Source organism: Sinohyriopsis cumingii, chromosome 15 (assembly GCF_028554795.1).
Source record: "Sinohyriopsis cumingii isolate HCF-2022 chromosome 15, ASM2855479v2, whole genome shotgun sequence".
Taxonomy (NCBI): domain Eukaryota; kingdom Metazoa; phylum Mollusca; class Bivalvia; order Unionida; family Unionidae; genus Sinohyriopsis; species Sinohyriopsis cumingii.
The window spans coordinates 21141439-21161441 of record NC_142975.1 but is presented as its reverse complement, the minus strand read 5'-3'; the positions used below and the strand labels follow the sequence as shown (position 1 = coordinate 21161441).

General features: G+C 35.2%; 1 protein-coding gene across 1 annotated transcript in view; it reads right to left on the bottom strand.

The window, feature by feature from the left end:
- LOC149781389 (polyamine-transporting ATPase 13A3-like) overlaps nt 1-20003 on the bottom strand; it is a 409406-nt gene that overhangs the window by 202109 nt on the left and 187294 nt on the right. The window contains exons 9-10 of the mRNA XM_089935483.1: nt 7936-8005; nt 5894-6028 (exon numbers count right to left, since the gene is read on the bottom strand). Coding sequence (XP_089791609.1) covers nt 5894-6028; nt 7936-8005 — 205 coding nt within the window. The remainder of the gene's footprint in view (nt 1-5893; nt 6029-7935; nt 8006-20003) is intronic.

Here is a 20003-nt window from a genome sequence, read left to right as displayed (position 1 = left end):
TACATATACCCACACAATATATCCAGCAGATGTCTGTCCACTATGACATGCTACTACATATATATATCCACACAATATATCCAACAGATGTCCACTATGACATAGTTATACTGCATTGACTCTCCAATTGGGACAATATGACTTAATCTGTCCACTACAAGCCATGATGTGGGCAATACAACTTAATCTGCCCACTACAAGCCATGATGTGGACAATACAACTTAATCTGTCCACTACAAGCCATGATGTGGGCAATACAACTTAATCTGTCCACTACAAGCCATGATGTGGACAATACAACTTAATCTGTCCACTACAAGCCACGATGTGGGCAATCTGTCCACTACACGCCATGATAATACAACTTAATATGTCCACTACAAGCCATGATGTGGACAATTCAACTTAATCTGTCCATTAAAAGCCATGATGTGGGCAATACAACTTAATCTGTCCACTACAAGTCATGATGTGGGCAATACAACTTAATCTGTCCACTACAAGCCATGATGTGGACAATAAAACTTAATCTGTCCACTACAAGCCATGACGTGAACAATAAAACGTAATCTGTCCACTACAAGCCATGATGTGGGCAATACAACTTAATCTGTCCACTACAAGCCATGACATGGGCAATACAACTTAATCTGTCCACTACAAACCATGATGTGGACATCTAAGATGACTACAATATCCTGTCTATGATGGACACAATCATGGATGGATTAATTTCCACTGCAGAAATGTGGATTTTATTAAATTAGCAACAAATTTACTTTGCTTGAGCTGTTTGTAGTGGATACATTGCAATGGTCAACACTTAACACAATCTGCTATGTGATTGGTAGGGCCTTTAGCAAAGAAATGCATGTTTGGAAACCAAAGTAAGGAGAAACAGCCATATCCCGTCTAACAGTAATGGTAGAAATCCAACTTATTCAAGGTTCTATCAACAACAAAAGTGCATGAAACATTTATTTTAAAGTCAATATTCCTTTACAAAGTCATGCTTTAAAAATCATAGTAAGCAAGGGCCATATCTCATCTAAATAGTAAGATAGAATGCAGAAAATTAAACTCATTTAAAGTCCAATCTACAGCAAGATGCATGCCACATTGTATTGAAATCCAATAATCTTTGGTAATGCATTGCATTTAGGAATTATAACACACATTTTTCATACCCATGTGTCACACTGATAGAGCCTGTTTCACTTGATAATATCTGGCACCATGTTTTTTCAATTTAGACTGGTCCGCTACACAAGTGTGTATCAAATTATAAATTAATCTGTGACAAAAAAATTCAAATTCAAGAAACCCATCTGTTTTCTTCAAAACATGTCATGTACAGTTACTATAAATAGAAAATAAAGAAACTGTTCGAGCACACAGCTATATGGTCACACACGCTGACGATATGACAATCAGTTCTACAATGGATCAATGTCACATGATTTGAGTCTCAAACTGCACATGTTATTTTGTGTCTCACTCACTCCTGACATTACCAGATCTAATCTTTGATCTTAACTCGGAAAGATGGTTGGGTTTTGGGGGGTTATTTTTACCATGAACTGAATGGTACCCTATAGCTATACCCTATAGCTATACCCTATATCGTATCACCTGGATAATTATTAATGGGCGGGTGCCCGAATACCTGGATACCTGTTGACACTTTTATCATGGACCAACTTTGATCCCTTAATTACTTCTAACACCACAAGAAACCATCCCGCATATGGCTTGAAGTGTCCAGATTACAACAACAACATAATCAATTAGAAATTTATTGCTTACACATGTTAGCCTTAATCTGATTATTCAGGCATGCATCATTGCACTGATTCCAACAACTGCTGAACAATTCTGGTCCACAGTAGACTGGTTCTTTCTGGTTAAGTAATGCATGGATAGAATGCATAAAATGCCATTTATTTTTCTTTCCTTTTCTCAAATTTAAAAAAAAAAAATCAGTTTTTTAAATTGGAAGATTATAATCATAGAACAGTATGTACTGTAGACTGGCTTACAAACAGTATTTTCCATTACTGTCAGTAGAATCACATGTATGTTGCAGTCAAGTTAGCACTAGTTATTAAGCCAAGCAGTTAATTCTCCATTCACAGATCAAATGCATCACTTTGTCTGATGCAATAAATATTTTGATTTAAACTTAATTTTCTTTTTTTATGAAGTAAGAAAATATTCCCAAGTGATATTTAGAAAGTTTTCTGCCAGTACACATGGCCATATAAACCCTCGTACAATCAGCACTCACTTTGTTTTCAAAATGACAATCATTCAAGCCACAAATTTAATACATGTACATGTATGTCAAGCAGTGTTCTTACTGTGCATGTTTGATATAAACTGGGTTCCTGCACCACAATGATTTTTATTTCCAGTTTTCCAGGAGAAAATGACAAATTTCAGGATTTTTTAAGTCTGATACTTTGAGTAAGGACACAATAATGCAATTGAAGACATGTGTGCAAAAATCTCTAAGTTATCAATGTTGTAGAATAGAAACTGAGTGGGTTTTGGATTAAATGAATAACACAAACACAATGTGTGAAAGATGGAAATTTATGAAATAAATTAATAAAGAAAAATATATGGTGTATAAATACAATGATTCTCTCATGCTCTCAACATACGATTGATCCAATCACTCTACACAAACATTTACACATTGAGAAAAAAAACAAAAACATGAATTCAATATGAAATACAGATTCAAGAAACCTCATGGACTGCAGATACGTTTCAAATAATATTATGAACTGTAAGAGAGATTCACATAATCTCACATATGGACTACGATTAAGATTCAAATAATCTTAAGGTATTCAAATGTTTCAAATAATGTTATGCACTGTAATTGAGATTCACATAATCTCCTGGAATACAACTAAGATTCAAAATAATCTCATGAACATGAAAATGTACCCAACTGAAAAAACAATTGGAACAAACATATGCTTCCTGACCCTTGTACAGTCATACGATTCATAATCTGATGAACCGTACAGTTTCACTGAGTCTTTGGGTTGGCCCACACTTTTATCGTCCGCTCACACCCTTCACAGATCTACCACATGTACAGTACACCCTTGAATTAGCTATGTCTACGTCCGTGGCTCCACCACATGTACAGACATACATACATACATACATATGTATCAACAGCACGCAGCCCTAAATACTCTGGACACTCCAGACAGCTCTAAACAGCTCTAGTCAGCTCTAGTCATACTCAACTACAATAAAACCAAACTAGTCAAAATAATGGGTTCTGAATAATCTCTAGATATATGCTAATACATCAAACTCTAATAGCAACTTGTAATTCAAAGTTCACAATGTTTCAAATCTGCATTGTAATAAATGCATCATTACACGATATGACATTACAAACTGAATAAGCTTCGCATATCAAATTAAATATAAATTTAACACTCTTTGACGAGATCCAAAAAGACCAGTGTGTCGGTTAGAAATTGATCTTCCTTAAATCCACTGGAGAGTGAGTAATAGTCACGGTAAAATACCCGTGCATATCACGTTTTTAATGTCCCTCGTCGCAAGTAATTTCCGGCGAGGTACATGTTAGTACAGTCGCTTACATGGAAAAACACTTATTCACCCTAGTCAAATAGTTCTAAGGCAAAACCAAGTTATTTTTTGGCCTAATTCTGTGAAATCAAAGTCAAACATGTAATATGACAATTATTACATAATCATTCATTGCAAAGTCGAAGTGGGGAAAAAAAGTATTTTCTCTAACAAAATTTAAAATTTAGCTTTCTAATATCAAATTCCAGGACATTTTTATAATTAAATGTAATTTTATCTGAGGTTTCCAGGATATTTTCATTGAATTCAAATTCCAGTTGGATTCCAGGACCTCCTTAAAAATCAGGATGAGGCAGGAACCCTGAGTAAATCCTTTAGCTTTGTTATATATATTTAATATGTATTTGTTAGTTATTTTTATCCATGATTATATGGTATATACAATTGCACTGCATTGTGGACCTGACCTTGTCCAACATCAAGTACATTGTGTACCTGACCAGGAACTTTTATTTTGTAAACAAATAATACATAGTTAATATTCCTCTATTAGTGTGGGTTAAATATTATGATCATTGTCAGTGGAGGTAAATAAGTTTATTTGGGTCTGGGTCTAGGACATTGGAATTCCCCCATGAAGAACCTGTTGTACCTGATGTTTCCCATGTTCATTATTATAATTTTAGTAATAGACATTACATTGTTGACAATTTAGAATATTCTACAAATGAACTTTTGACCCTCACCCTGGCTCTTTCTTTTGTGTCTTAGCTTTCTATATAATGTTGTTTACTTGAGAAATTATTCATTCTTGCATTTAGCATCTGAGGCAGAATGAGACATTGTTGTGTTCAGTATTTCATTTGGGTGGAATTATTAATTCAAATTATTGTTCACAGGAAATACAAAGTGCTCATATATAATATTCTTGGATTGGACATTAATTTTGAATTAAAGTGACTTCAGACAAGAACATTTTTGGATTATATCAATGCAATACACCAAAAGACTATTAGCACATCATCACCATTAAATATTGGAACTTCTCTGGAATACTACTGGAATTCAGTAGAAACTTTATCCATTTGGACTTGTGACAAATCTTGTAAGACTATTTGAGATTTAATTCATAATACTGTAAATTCTTTTAAAACTGTCTCTTTGTATTCATGGGAAATAAATTATTTGTTGGATTTTACAAACCTTTTGGTTTTTTGGCTCTTTTGTTAATACTTAAAGACCATAGATTCATAACATCTTGAAAAGACAACCCTATTTGTTTTCCCACAGTAAAAGCCTTTGATCAAGCTGTGAGTTTGATACTTGCTCAGTGCCAAGTTGTTATTTGAATTCTCTCTAATCTTGCAGCACAATTTACCTGAACAGATTGCAGCCTTTAATAAACTTCACAGACTGTAGGATCAAATGATTACCTACAGAGCCAAGTTCAGTTTATACATAAGTACCCACTATACACAACAACTAGACAATGGAAGATTTCAGAACTTTATCAGACAATGAGGTTGAATTCTTGGACTTGACAATAGATAGTGACATTTATAAGATACTGTGAATCACCAAATGTGGACTTCACCAATTTCATTCTTTATTTGCGAGATGTGTGGAATTAACAAATCACAGGATATTGTGAACTTGATCAATCTCAACAACTATTTTTATTTTCATGGATTAATCACATAAATGGATTTGAAATGTCAATCATTATGGATTTTAATGGATTTGATTAAGAAAAATCTTAAGCTGACAATTTATTTGTGGCGTATTCCACACAAATAATATAATTTACACTGGTTATCTCTGTCTGTCTCCATCTGTCATTCTCTCTCCATCTGTCTGTCTGTCTGTCTGTGTGTCTCTCTCTCTCTCTCTCCAGTTTAGCTTCTTTATTCTTTCAAAGTTCATATCTGGCTCAATGATGACAAGTCATCCCTTTAGACAAATCCAACTTGCAGGATACACCCCAACTTATAGGAATGTCAAAGAGCTATTGGCTGTTTGTGTCCGGGGGGGGGGGGTCAACTTATAATTGAGTATATATGGTAGCTCTGCAGCCACCTTACAGTATATAAAATTTGCCCCGTGAAGTGTGGATGCTGACAGAGTTAAAGGGTTGGTCTAGAAAAAATATTTCTATATCTCAGGTGGTCAAACTGTTTCTTGTTTTCCCAAGCTTTAATGCAAATCAACATCCAAAATCCATTACAAAACACTACCATCACCACCACCATTGCAATAATGGCTCTGATACACATGTATGTGACAAGTAAAATTATTCCAAATACCTACCTTACGAGTCTGATATATGGTCAAAGTGACAGAGATGATAGAAATTAAAACAATGCAGGCAGCATAGTAGTAGTACCCCTCAGCAAACCACAGTGAACAGCTGAACAGTTGGAATATGTAAAATGGTGACAGGACCTGTAGAAATAAATAAGATTACTAGCAGAATCTCACGCAACACAAACAATTAAACCTTAAATAGAATTTTCTCATCCTAATGCCAGCTATTACATGGATTGTATTAGTCTCACCTATGCTAAAATTCAAAATTAACGTGTTTAATTTACTTTTTAGAACTTTTTAAAGAAACAAATTAGTAATGAATAAAATGGAAATTTAGAATATTATAAATCCTTTTGAATTACCAGTCTTAGGTCAAGACTAATCAATTATATGCAAAGGATTTTAAAAATGTGCATATGTATCAGTTATATACAAAATTTTATTCTGAGTCGGTTTGCATTGACAAGACCATTGACATTAAAATCAATGTCAGTGCTAGCAAACTACTTGGTTATTAGAATGCAACTAAATTGAATCTGGTCTGAATTCACTCGTATATGCACAAGTCACTGTGTACATAATCTCAGTGAAATACAAAAATGACCTTCGACCTGACACAAAGGTAAATTAGGTCTGGTTTTCAAACATTCCTTCAAAAATATTCAGATATGTTGGTGGAATGAATGTGAACTTCCTAATCTCCTGAGATTAGGGGTTTCTCCAATCCCTCCCATACTCACTCACCTCCCTATGCAAAATTATTAGTGACAAAATTTTTAAAAATTCCATTTTTCACACATCTTCGTTCCAGCATAGTATATTTATGTAAATACTGCCTGTAATCACAAGACTTTGAACTGCATTCATGCAAGAGAAGTAGTGATAACAAGATTTTTTAGAAGGCCATAGTGCCATATTGTAAGTCAGATTAGCACCATTTTCATTTGAAAACATCTGTATTTTATTATAACTTTTAGTGTTTTAGTGAAAATCACATTTCCAAAAAGACCATTTGTTCACAAAAAGTAGCCATATTACCATTTTCAAGATGGTCGTCATGGCAGCAATTTTGGAAGTTAGATCTCTCTCATTTTAATATACTGCAAAAAAGATGTTTTTTCATGTTGGAATGATCAGTTGTTTCACAAAAGCAACATACAAATTTTGGAAGGTTATATTGGCATCATTTTCATTTTGGACCAACTACACATCACAATTCTTTTAGCAAAAACCCTATATCAATGTGCTCACCCATTAGGAAGAAATTGTGATAACAAGATTATCAAGACGGTTAAAATAGGAGCCATACTGATGTGTGATCAGCAACATTTTCATTTAGAGTCAACTGGACATATAATAAGCCTTTTGGTGAAAACCCCATCTCATATAATCATCATTCAGGCAGACACAACAAAATTGATAAGATGACTACTGCCAGTGTCAGCCATATTGGATTTTCAAGTTACACCATTTTCCCCATGGGTTTTTTCATGTTGAAATGATCATTTGTTTTGAAAAAGTAACTGTTTTGAATTTTGAGAGGTCATATTTGCATCATTTTCATTTTGGACCAACTACACATCAAAAGTCTTATAGTGACAACCCAGATCAATATGTTCAAACATTAAGAAGAAATTGTAATAACTAGATTCTTAAGATGGTAATAATGGTGGCCATACTGCACTATTTTCATTGAGGATCAAGTGGACATCATACTTAGTCTTGTAATGAAAACCATATCTCGATATGACCATCATTCAGGCAGAGTAGAGATAACAAAATTGTTAAGATGGAAACAGACAGTGTCAGCCATATTGGATTTTCAAGTTACACCATTTTCCCTTAGATCAAATATACTTTAGGATGACTGTGTAAACTTTCATGGCAATTCTCCAATTTGTTTAGGAGAAGTAGCAATAACAAACTTGTGCTAACAAACAGATAGATGATGGATGGATGACAACATGCCATCTCATTAACTGTTCTGGTGTTTGACCAATTGATCTTTGACAATTAGAGCAAATAACAATTAAATATGTTACCTGTTGGACAAGTAGAGTAATTATTGGTGTCACATGGATACCTATGGAGTTGATGCCATACAAGATTTGTCTGAAAAAAAATGTATTAAAGATCATTAACAAGGTACCTCTTGAAACACAGAGAAATCATTTTATTTTAGAAATAATCCCCTGATCGATTCATTGATGGAGAAAACAAATATTGGGAGGTGCCCATGAATGAAATTTCAGAATACCTGTTAGTTAGACATGCTAGTGTTCACCCAAAAAGTGTGAGAGCCACAGAAGTTGGCCTTAACATGTCTAATGACTAATAATTTTGTATCAATATATCAATAAAATTTCAATAAAGACAATAATGGAAGTCATATTTCCTGTATAACATGCTATATGCTATGAAATACTAAGTTCAGAAATTAGTCATCAACTCCAGCTTGCATGCCTACCATATTCCACAGTGTTGGGTTTCTTGGAGACTCAAAAAGTGTTTTGAGGTCCCAAGATGGGTTAGTGCACATGACCAAAGCAAGTGATGTTATCCAGTTGAGGATAAGCTAACTTTTCATATAAGCCTATAGAAAATAATTGGAAATTGAAATCTGAATAAAATCAAATAACCTGTCTGTCTTTTTTAAAACATTTAATACACTTACAACAACAAAAATTAGTTGGTAGGCTCTGTATTGTAAAAATATCATCACCATACACATGTGCAAACTTCCATATAATTACAACCATACTGGCATTGCCTAAAAACAAACACCAAGTTTCTGTCTTGAAAATCCATTATATGGCAAAACAAAGACTTCATTGGATGCAGTCATTGCTACTCTCAATAATTCAGCAGGGTGCTTAAAGATAATGCAAGTTTCATTAGTGATCATCACTAACTACACTCACTCCAGACTAGATGGTACTGGTGTTATTCTCTTAGTGAATACTGGTCAGAACTGAGTTGTTCTTGACAACCATAATGGTAGCATTGTCACAACTTTATCTGATACAATCTGATCATGAGATATGTTTGTCTCTTTTTTTATTATTCCACTGTTAAAGCTCTATTAAAATCAAAATCATTAAAAGCTGTCACCTCTAGTTACAATGTTGTCGGGCATTTCTGCACATGTAAGGTTTCCGTCTCCAATATTGAAGCAAAACACATCGAATTCGACCCATTGACATTTGAAATGAGGCAATTTTTATCAGAATATTCTGTTGAAAATAATATTAATTTTGGACACAGGGGATACCGCCCCCATGATTTCACAAATCCCGATATGTCAGCCTTTTCTGTGCACAGCTTTAAAAAGATTTTTATTCATCAGGCTATAGAACTGAGATACATTACTTTGGACTGCTTCTGTCAGCAGTTCAGTCAAATAATTAGGTCAGGTTCATAGCTAGTTTTACAAAATTCAATGTAACAATGCCAATAAATGGCAAGAGATATTAAGCAAACTAAATTGATCTTGTACAAAAAAAGAATAAATTTAAACTTTTTATTAAAAAAATAAGTTATTATGTGGAAGAGAAACAACAATGAATAGGATATGTGTTTACAATGTCTTGTTTATGGGGAAAAATTACTATAGAATTTTGAAACAGACAATACGCCAGGGAGATTTTTGAGAATCCCATTCCAGCGGCAAGTTGACACGAGTAGCAAATGATTTTGTGTGTGGAACAACTTCTTGCAAAATTGGAAACTTGGATTAAGATGCAGAATTATTTTAATGTTTACATTTCCATCTTTTAAATAATGTATTTATTTGTATGATTCTAAAAGATTTTCTGAGTTACAGGTTCAAGAAGGTCATGGAGTGGGTCTTCATGTTGACATTTAGAAATCACATTTTCATATGCATTTTGAGACAAAATGTGGGATATTTTTGTACAATTTATGAATGTCACTTTTCTTAATTAAAGTATGATCATTCTTTCTTGATACAAAATGGATTTTTGACCCAAAATAACGTGATCCAATTTTTACAGAAACGACGTATTGTTACACAGAATTACCCGATGAGCAGAAACAGCCAACGTGGTGGTATACAAGCATTAGTCTCTTGTTTCTGCAGTTATTGTGTTCCTCACCTTTGTGTGAATATTGTTCTGTGCTGAGAACTCATTTTCATATCCTGCTTTCTGAAGGACATATATATATAGCTAGCTTATCCAGTTGGAACATGTTGGGGAATTTATTTTGGCACAGAAGTATCCAAAAGACAATACAGGTAAACTGTGCAAACTTGTACATAATGACCATAAAAACAGTTTTCACTAACATAAGCTCTGACAAAGTTTCACTTCCTTGAATCAGTGCTTTAATGACTAAACCACTCCCTCGATAACTCGTGCCCTGATAACTCACGAACCCACTTATAATGAGAGGTCAGGTGTGGATCCCATTTTTTAAACCAGAAAATACCAAAAAAATTGATCCCTATTTGTTGAACTTGAAGAAAATAGCGATCAAAATTGGTAACAGAATCTTTGATGTATCGCTAGTTTTACTGTTGAAAACAGTAGATAGGACCTGGAAATTTTAATCAACACTATGAAATATCAGATTTAAAAATAGGTCATACATTTCTATACATTTTCTTTCCAAATGACATTCATAGTACACCGCAATTAATGATACGTTAGGAAATTTTGATCAATGAAAATGTCATTCAAGCCGAGTGGAGACAGTACTTTAATAAAAAAAATACAAATTAAATAATTTTTTATCAATTGAAATTTGTGTTCTAGTTCTATCTTTTAGTTCCTTTTAAGTGTAATCATCATAAATGCAATGTGTCCTTTCGTAATTAAACATAAAATATGTAAATTCATTTAATTTAAACTGCATTTCCCTTCTGACTTTTGACATCTACATAGCTTCTTCTTGGTAGTCTCTCGAGCTGAGTAAGACAAGTTGTGCGATCTCATCAATGGTGGACTCGCATGTGGCTCTGGAGTCCAAATTCTAATGCACACACAAAGTTGCAGGTGGGGCATGGGACACCAGTGGTTGGGGGTGGCTGAGACACAGCTCTGTGACATTTTTCACGAGCTGCAGCAAGACATTGTTGGCAGTCAACCTCGAAGGTGGAACTGGCTTTTCTGGTCAGGGCTCAACAGTGGCTTCTGTCTGAGGCAGTGAACTTGAGCTGGTGAGGTTGAAGAGTTGGTCAATTTGATGTGTGTCTTGAGATTGTCTTTGCACCTCTTGTGACGGCAGCCTTGATTTCTGTTGCCCTGGGCTTCTTAGCCAAAACACAGCTGATTTGGGATTCAGTTGTGATCCATGTGGATGACATGGCAGTCCAATGAAGCTGGGCCTGGATTAGTTTGATGCTTGTTGTGTTGGCTCTATCAAGGACTTTCTGGTTGTTGATTCAGTCCTTCCACTTGATCCGCATGATGGATCTCAGGGATCACTGGTGGAATTGTTCCAACTGACTGATATGCCTTCAGTAGACAGTCCACGTTTCACAGCCATACAAGAGATGTGAGGACAACTGCATTGTACACCTTCATCTTTGTTGACAGGCGTATGTCCTTGTGCAGCAAGACCTTGGTTCAGAGTCGTCCAAGTGCCTGACTGGCTTTTTGGATCCTTGCAGTGATCTCTTTGTCCAGGGAGCCATCACTGGATATTGTGCTGTCAAGGTGTTTGAAACTGTCCACATTCTTCAGCTGTGTGTCGCCAGTGGTGATGCAGGGTTGTGAAAGGACAGTGTTTGGGGTGAGCTGGAAGAGGACTTGTCTTTTCTAGGCTAATTGTGAATCCAAATAGGTTGGAGACTTCAGAGAACCTATCCACAATTGCCTGTAGGTGAGTCTCTTCATGGGCCATGAGGGCACAGCCATCTGCAAAGAGTGCTTCAGTGATGAGTTTTTCTAGCATCTTGGTTTTTGCAGCTAGGCAATGGAGATCAAACACTGATCCATCCAGGCTGAAGCTTTCTTAACTCTATCTCCATCTTGGTTTTTAAACTGAAATTCTCTTAATTTCCTGTCCAAACCAGATAGATATTTACCAATCAAACTTAAAGCACTTTTATCAAGAAAATTCTTTTTCACCAACTTAATGAACAAAAATATTCTTCATCTCTTGCTTCGTTAAAGAAGCCTTTGCTACAGAAAGACTAAGGACTCAAACCCTTCCTGGGTAGGATCTGAAATAAAGTTTCATGCTTTAGATGACATGGTGAAAGCTTGTTTGTTTCACGAAAGATTTCTCAAATATGTGAAATTAAAATTACAAAAAAAATAAGAAATTCCAAAAAAAGTGAAATTAAATTTCAAAAACAATTTTAAGGAAATTCATATTGCAGGAACAGCCCCCAATTTTCTTGTTATGACTTTATGGTCTTAAAATAAGTTATACAAAAGATTGAAAACCAACAACTTTTGTAAAATGGAAGAGAACAATTTATTTCCCTAAAAAACAAAGTGAAAAATTAAAACAATAACTTTCACTTTTGTGAATGAAACCCTAAATAGTCCTAAAAGTTCTGTTACAGGTCCAAAGTTACAGAGTATTAAAAACGAGTCTCAAGAGTGTTCTGAATGAAGTCCATTCTATGGTGCTGATGTACCAATAGTCTGGAATAGTTTGATGTGCAAAATGTCTTGACGTATCACAATGATATAATCCAAAATGTCTTTAAAAGATTGAACAGTGATTCCAAAAAAGTTACTTACTCCAATTTTGAGGAGCAACTTGTAATTCCAGTCAATAGTTAAAATAAATAAATAATTCTCTCAAATAACTGAATCTTCTTCAAATGTTAAGCAAGGATTAACTAGAGTCTGAATATACCTCCCCATTTGTTTGTATCACCCCACCAATTTAAAGATGAAAAGCACAAAGGAGACAAAAGATGCAGTTCATTTATTGATTTATAATTTCAAACCTGATTATGTCCAAGAGGTACACTAACACTGTCATCATCTGCCCATTTCATTCCTAATGAAAATGTTCAGTGTAAAAGACGACCTGTTTGCCAGTCATTTCCAGTTCCAGCACAAGTCCATTTTCAGCGAAGGGGTGTATGCACAACAACACATGTATGTATGTAGAAGGAAAATTCTGTATTGTCTGCTTCTTATATTTACAATGAAAAATCAAGCAGAGGAAAAGAATGACAATTACAAATTTGCCTTTCATGTGGATTTAACAAGCGGTGTAATTTCTATGTACATGTGTGAAAAGGATATAACTCTAAACTCTCCACATTATGATAATTTATGGAATTATCCAGCAGCTACCGAATAGGATGAACTACGTCACAATGGTATCTGAGGAAATCAACTTGCCCATAGTGTATGCAACATGGTGCCATGTTAGTATGGAAAGTCCATTAAGCATGAAAGACATAGAATGCCAGTGTTATGTGCACTTTTTATCACATTAAAGATTTCTGTAACTGAAATCGGTAGGGGGTACAAACAAAGAGGGAGGTATAGTCAAACTATAATTCTCAGGTAAACATCCCTTATAAGGAAAACTAAGAGACAGTTTAAGAACCAGAACTCGGTTCAAATAATCATTTCTAGATCAATCTAAGTCAACGAAGTTCAAGTACTTAAGCAGCTAATCAATCATAACTTAGTTCACCTGATTTTCCAAGGGGGAATCCCATCAATTTAATCAACAAGATTTCTTCTGTAGTTTCCAAGGTAAAAAGACCACAAAACATGTTTACCAAACAAATGACCTCATCCTAAAATACAAACCCACTATCTTGAAGCAATGTAATGTTTTACTAAAATGACTGCATCTGACAGTATAAATGCACAACCATAAAGAAAATTAGTATTTAATATGCTGTTTACTAAATTACTCTAAACAATCTCTAAATCAAGAAAATTAGCATACATATATACTGTAGATATACATAACAAAGTTTAAAGTCCATCAATGCTATAGTCTGCTTGTTTAGACAGAGGTATTTTGCTCAATAAAAATCTTTACTTTGAAATGTCATTTTTAGATTTTTATTTATTCTGTTTATCATAACCCTAAGAGGGCTATTATTATATGTTGTAGTACAACATTCCTCAGGGCTACACTTTGAGAAAAGAAATGAAAATTGCACTCTACTTTTAATTTTTTCTGTGTTTTAATTAGGCTTGCTATTCTGCCTGTTCTATGTTGAACACTGAAAAACTACTACATGGGGGGGGGGTGTTAAGTGGCATGCCATCTGCTTTTTGAAAAACTACTACATGGGGGGGGTGTTAAGTGGCATGCCATCTGCTTTTTGAAAAACTACTACATGGGGGGGGTTAAGTGGCATGCCATCTGTTTTTTGAAAAACTACTACATGGGGGGGTAACTGGCATGCCATCTGCTTTTTGAAGACTACTACATGGGGGGGGTTAAGTGGCATGCCATCTGCTTTTTGAAAACTACATGGGGGGGTTAAGTGGCATGCCATCTGCTTTTTGAAAACTACTACATGGGGGGGTTAAGTGGCATGCCATCTGCTTTTTGAAAAACTACTACATGGGGGGGTTAAGTGGCATGCCATCTGCTTTTTGAAAAACTACTACATGGGAGGGGTTAAGTGGCATGCCGTCTGCTTTTTGTCCGTCCATCATGTACATCTGAGTCATATGAACACCATTTTCAGGTTCAAAATCACTCACTGATATCTCCATTAATACTTTCCCTGCACCAATAATCTGATAAACTTCGTAAATTAAAATAGTTGTCAGTATCACTATCATCTGCAAGTATTACCTGAATGAAATCATTTAATGATGAACCAAGTTGGGAACCAGTGAGTTTGTGTTTTCTACATAGCCCATGTTTTAAACATGCATTTGTAAAAATCAGGGCCCAAAGTGCCAATCAAATTTAGTTTAACAACTATTCATGTCAAGCTTTAGAACCCAGATGTGCAAACAGCTGCCTACCAGAAAAAGCATTTGTCATGACAAGCACAATGATACCTTTACCAGCATGACTTGTGTCACAACAAGGCCAATACCACCTTCACAGTCATGACAAGTGTGAATGGTTGAATAAAATTTGTATGCTGCACAGAGTACATTTAAATATGCACAACTTAAAACTAATTTGCAGGACTCACGGTACTAATTCCACTCCAATGGTAAACATATGGAAACACTGTCATATTCAAAATTCAATAACTTAAAATTTATGGGTGCTGATAATGACACCTATAATTTTTCGTGCACATCTAACCTTGGTGCAAGCTTATGTGTGGAGAACACCATATGACCCGCGGCAATTTGTTTACATACATGTGCATGAAACACGTGTTATTGATTCTGCACCAAATGAATCAGGTGCTACTTTCAGTATTGAGTACTCCTGAGTCAAGCCTGTAAAAATGCTAAAATTGCATCAGTAGAAATTTGTCAATATTTTTTTTACATTACATATAGGACAAGCTCTCAAAAGATATTTTTCCTAAAATTTTAATTTTCATTATTAACCAATTATGGACCACCAAACCTGTAAATACTCTATCATTTCTTCACCCATTTCTAGACTGGTTCACAGTTCTTCCGTATAATTAGTACCGTGTGTCCTATAACCAGATTTAATTTTTTGGGAAAAAGTTGTATTTTACTCCTTGATATTAGAGCATAATTGTAAGAAAGAATTGGCCATGCTTCTGCATGGATAATAGTGCAATAGCATTTTATGTGATACCAATATCTATAGTTAAATTGCATCCGCATCACATGTTGCTGTGTTGTATTGTACTTATTAATGGCTTATTCTTGTTATTAAAATAATTGTTTTCTGCCTTTGTATCTTCATGTTATCTTTCTATGGCATGCATGCTACACAAAAGAAACACAAGCATGCTGACATCAGCAAGTATGACATCACAGGGTATCAAATTACATGACGCATTGTATTTTCATCTCTCACTGGCTATAAGACAAGTTTTAAATGTTTTAAATTTCAAAATTGCATTTCTTTTCTTGCTGACTCTCACAGAAATAAGATACAGTGCATCCCTATTCACATCAATCAAACAAAACAAATAAGTGTGCCACATGACAGGTCAAAATGATAAGAGGCCATTGCCCTTTTGTGACTAAAACATATACACACACCCATGAAGCATCAAGAGATGCTGACATTCCAAACTTATTTAAACTATCATCACATGTGATTCATGACCCCCAAATGTTAATAAAAAGGTATAAAAGCCAAGGAAGAGTTCCATAAGCTTTATTATACTGAATAATTAAATAACATAGTGCTACTTTTTAGTATAAAACTATGGGGAAGGGTGAATAAGCAAAGAATAGACAGAGTAATTTCTTCAAGCCTGGTAATGTTCCCCACAACGGGGGTGGGGGGAATGTGTATCAACCCAAATAACACATCAGCATGAGGTATGTTACATAAGGACAGCAAGAGACAAATTTGAAAAAGCTATCCAAAGTTCCTATAATGCTGACATTGATGTTGGAGACAGAAAGTGTATGCACAAACTGTTATGACTCAAGCTATTAAGTATGCTGGAGGTGGAGAAATGTGTGAAAAACTTTGCTATGCCAAGACAAGTTCATGTCTCTATGCAATATGCAGACACTGATAAAAATTGTCACTGAATACACTACTTGTTAAATTTAAGTAATAGAATTGAATTGCATATTGAAGTTGTCTAATACATAAACATATACCTACATTTACCCAAAGCTCATAAAAAGTTAAGAAAAAGTCTCAAAATCATTACTGTGGCTACTTTCCACTATAAGCAGTGTTAAATTACTTTCTTTTTAATATAAAGCTGAAAAAATGCATACATTATTGAACAAAAGAGAAACAAAGCAAACATTGCAATCACTCAGTTACAGTCAAAGGGGAGGTAATACACCTTGAATTGGCAAACCAAATAGCAAGCTCTAATTTACAGCTAAATGATTCCTTACTATTACTTGATGGTAAGAACAGAGCAATGTAGGTTTAATAAATAGCTTTTGTTTCAAATATGAAACCATATTTCTGACATGAAGCTTGTTTTCATTTATTCACAACAACATATATGGTGAAGAAAACCCATATCACTTAGTGCACGCAGTAATCAAATGCTGAGATTTGGAATAATGTGTTCTGAGACCACAAGTTGCAACACCCTGAGTATAAAGGTTTTCTATCATGGGACTTGGTACATGAAGAAAAAAGAGATCTGGTTTGGTGGGAGAGAGCAGTATGTTCACCATGCAGTTATACATCAAGAATGTTTCAACTGTATGAAGGGAGGTTGGGGAAGAAAAACTGCCTGTGTAAAGAATGCAATACAGATAGGACTTTTGCAGACTTATATTGGGAATGAAGGGTTGATAACTATTATTTTAAGTGAAAATGTCCCTCCCTGCTCCCTCAACAAAAGGAATGCAGAAAAGTTCCAATACTGTTTGCCCAAAAATGTAATGTACCAATATGAGAAACATGCTGAACATAGAATAGGTGTCAAGGAGTTTAATTCTAGGATAAGAAATAAGACCGGTATAATTGATATTCAATGTGACTCGACATATAATAATTCAATTTACAGGTTGAGGCAATGCAGCATGTGCAGTTTTGTGCACAGTCCTTATTTTTACAATGTTCTCTGCTTTGATCTGCTGAGTGTGTCTCTAAAGTTAAATGATCAGTACTAATACATAAGTGATTGTGACATAAGTGGCTTACATATAAAATCTACCCCACCCCACCCCATTTTTGGGAATTATTGCATGTGTTAAATGGTATTTAACCATACAGGCCAATCTATGGGTACCATCATATGAAATTCTGCCATCAGGCCATACTGTGCTCTTTTCCCTATGGCCTGAGCTATATACTTCCACTCTCCAGTGTATAAAACCATCCCCATCTGTCTTTTGTATAGAATTTTTCTCCAAAATCACATGCAAACCATGATAAAAAGACTCCATTATCACTGTCATATGTAAAAACCACCAAATTGATACCCTGGATGCACGTGGTAACCATGGAAACAACAAACTCCTATTATGGTATAGGTCGCATATAGGACTCACGGTACTAATTCCACTCCAATGGTAAACATATGGAAACACTGTCATATTCAAAATTCAATAACTTAAAATTTATGGGTGCTGATAATGACACCTATAATTTTTCGTGCACATCTAACCTTGGTGCAAGCTTATGTGTGGAGAACACCATATGACCCGCGGCAATTTGTTTACATACATGTGCATGAAACACGTGTTATTGATTCTGCACCAAATGAATCAGGTGCTACTTTCAGTATTGAGTACTCCTGAGTCAAGCCTGTAAAAATGCTAAAATTGCATCAGTAGAAATTTGTCAATATTTTTTTTACATTACATATAGGACAAGCTCTCAAAAGATATTTTTCCTAAAATTTTAATTTTCATTATTAACCAATTATGGACCACCAAACCTGTAAATACTCTATCATTTCTTCACCCATTTCTAGACTGGTTCACAGTTCTTCCGTATAATTAGTACCGTGTGTCCTGCAGGGGTTCTCATACATCACTGCTCTACAAATGCATGGATCTATACACATTTTGTGAAATTGATGCCCTGGCAGCATCTGTGTGTGTGTGCTAATTACTGTCATAGCTAAAATCATCCCAAAAGTGGGGTTCAGTTAATAGCATGTATTTTAACAAGCTTAAGGTAAGAAATAAAGAGAGATAATCTGGATGTTGAATATATTTTATACAGGTGGTACTCCTATTTCAGAACATGTCATACACTCCTGTGACTTATGTTGACATGCTAATTGCAGTGTGTACAAAGAATTAAATATACCCCTTGCTACAGGGGTTCTGAAAATTAAATGTGCTGGACTTTGCTTGCTCTGCTGAGAGCTTATTGCTTCCTGAATTTCCTTCAAAAATGAGTCACACTTGAGCACTATTCAGATAGATGACACCTGACCTCTTTTACCTTTGAATTTCCACTAATTAAAGGAGACCAGAAATCAAACTTTTCTTTTTACATATGTCATTCTCTACAGATTTTAATTTGACTGTAATGTTTATAAATTAAATATCGCAAGTGGGTAGTGATTATATTGCATGGAAGATACCACGATTCCATAAATTGTCAAGTTTTTCTGAGCCTAGATGAGACGACAGATCGCATGGTCCCATGATGCAATACTAGCGAGTCCTCAAATACAAACATAAACATGGCGAGCAAGACAGACAGGAGGAGACCAAAATTGAGTTGCACATTCAAAAGTTGAATCTGCTGTCTGATATAATAGCTTATGTACTGCACTGGTAAGTGCTCAAAGAAATTGTTGTTGTTGTTGTTGTAAGGTTTAACGCCATTTTTTAGCACACGATAGGCTATATATGGCGACCAGTATTAATGGTGGAGGAAGAATCCGGGAAAACACTGGAAAGAACCACCAACCCATGAGAAGCTACTGGCAAGCTCTCTCACATACCCACATTAGCCAAATCCGAGACTCGAACCCACGCAGACAGAGGTGAGATGGCAGTGATCCGAAATGGAGAGCGCTTTAGACCACTTGGCCACTCGGGGCTCAAAGATATTGTTTTTAGGCACAGGCCCAGGGCTGGTGAATTAAATAAACTCAAGCCCTAACTGAAATTCCACAAGCCCAGACAGTTTATACCTGTCAACTCTTAAGCCGGGAGAAAAACCTCCTGATTTTTGGGGTATTTCATCTACTTCCCAATCTCGTAATATCTCCCAATTTTTTGCAGAGAAGTCCCGATTATTACATTATGTCTGTCAATTTGCATTTCTCAAAAGAAAAAAACCCAAACGATCATAAATAGATATAATGATGTATGCAACCCACATATGCCATATTCTATTTTATCACTTGTGAATATTGTAGTGATGAAATCAATGCTGGATCTAGGCATAAGCTAAACAAGCTACAGCTTAAGGCCTCACTGTCTAAGCTCAGTCTTAAGGGGCCTCTCAATTTTATTTTATACCACATAGGGCCTCTACAGCTTCCCATAGCTTAGGGCCTCACTATGTCTAAACTGCCACACTGCAGACATCGTAGCGATATGACTGAAAAATTGTTAAAGCTAGTAACGTTAAAAATCCAAAT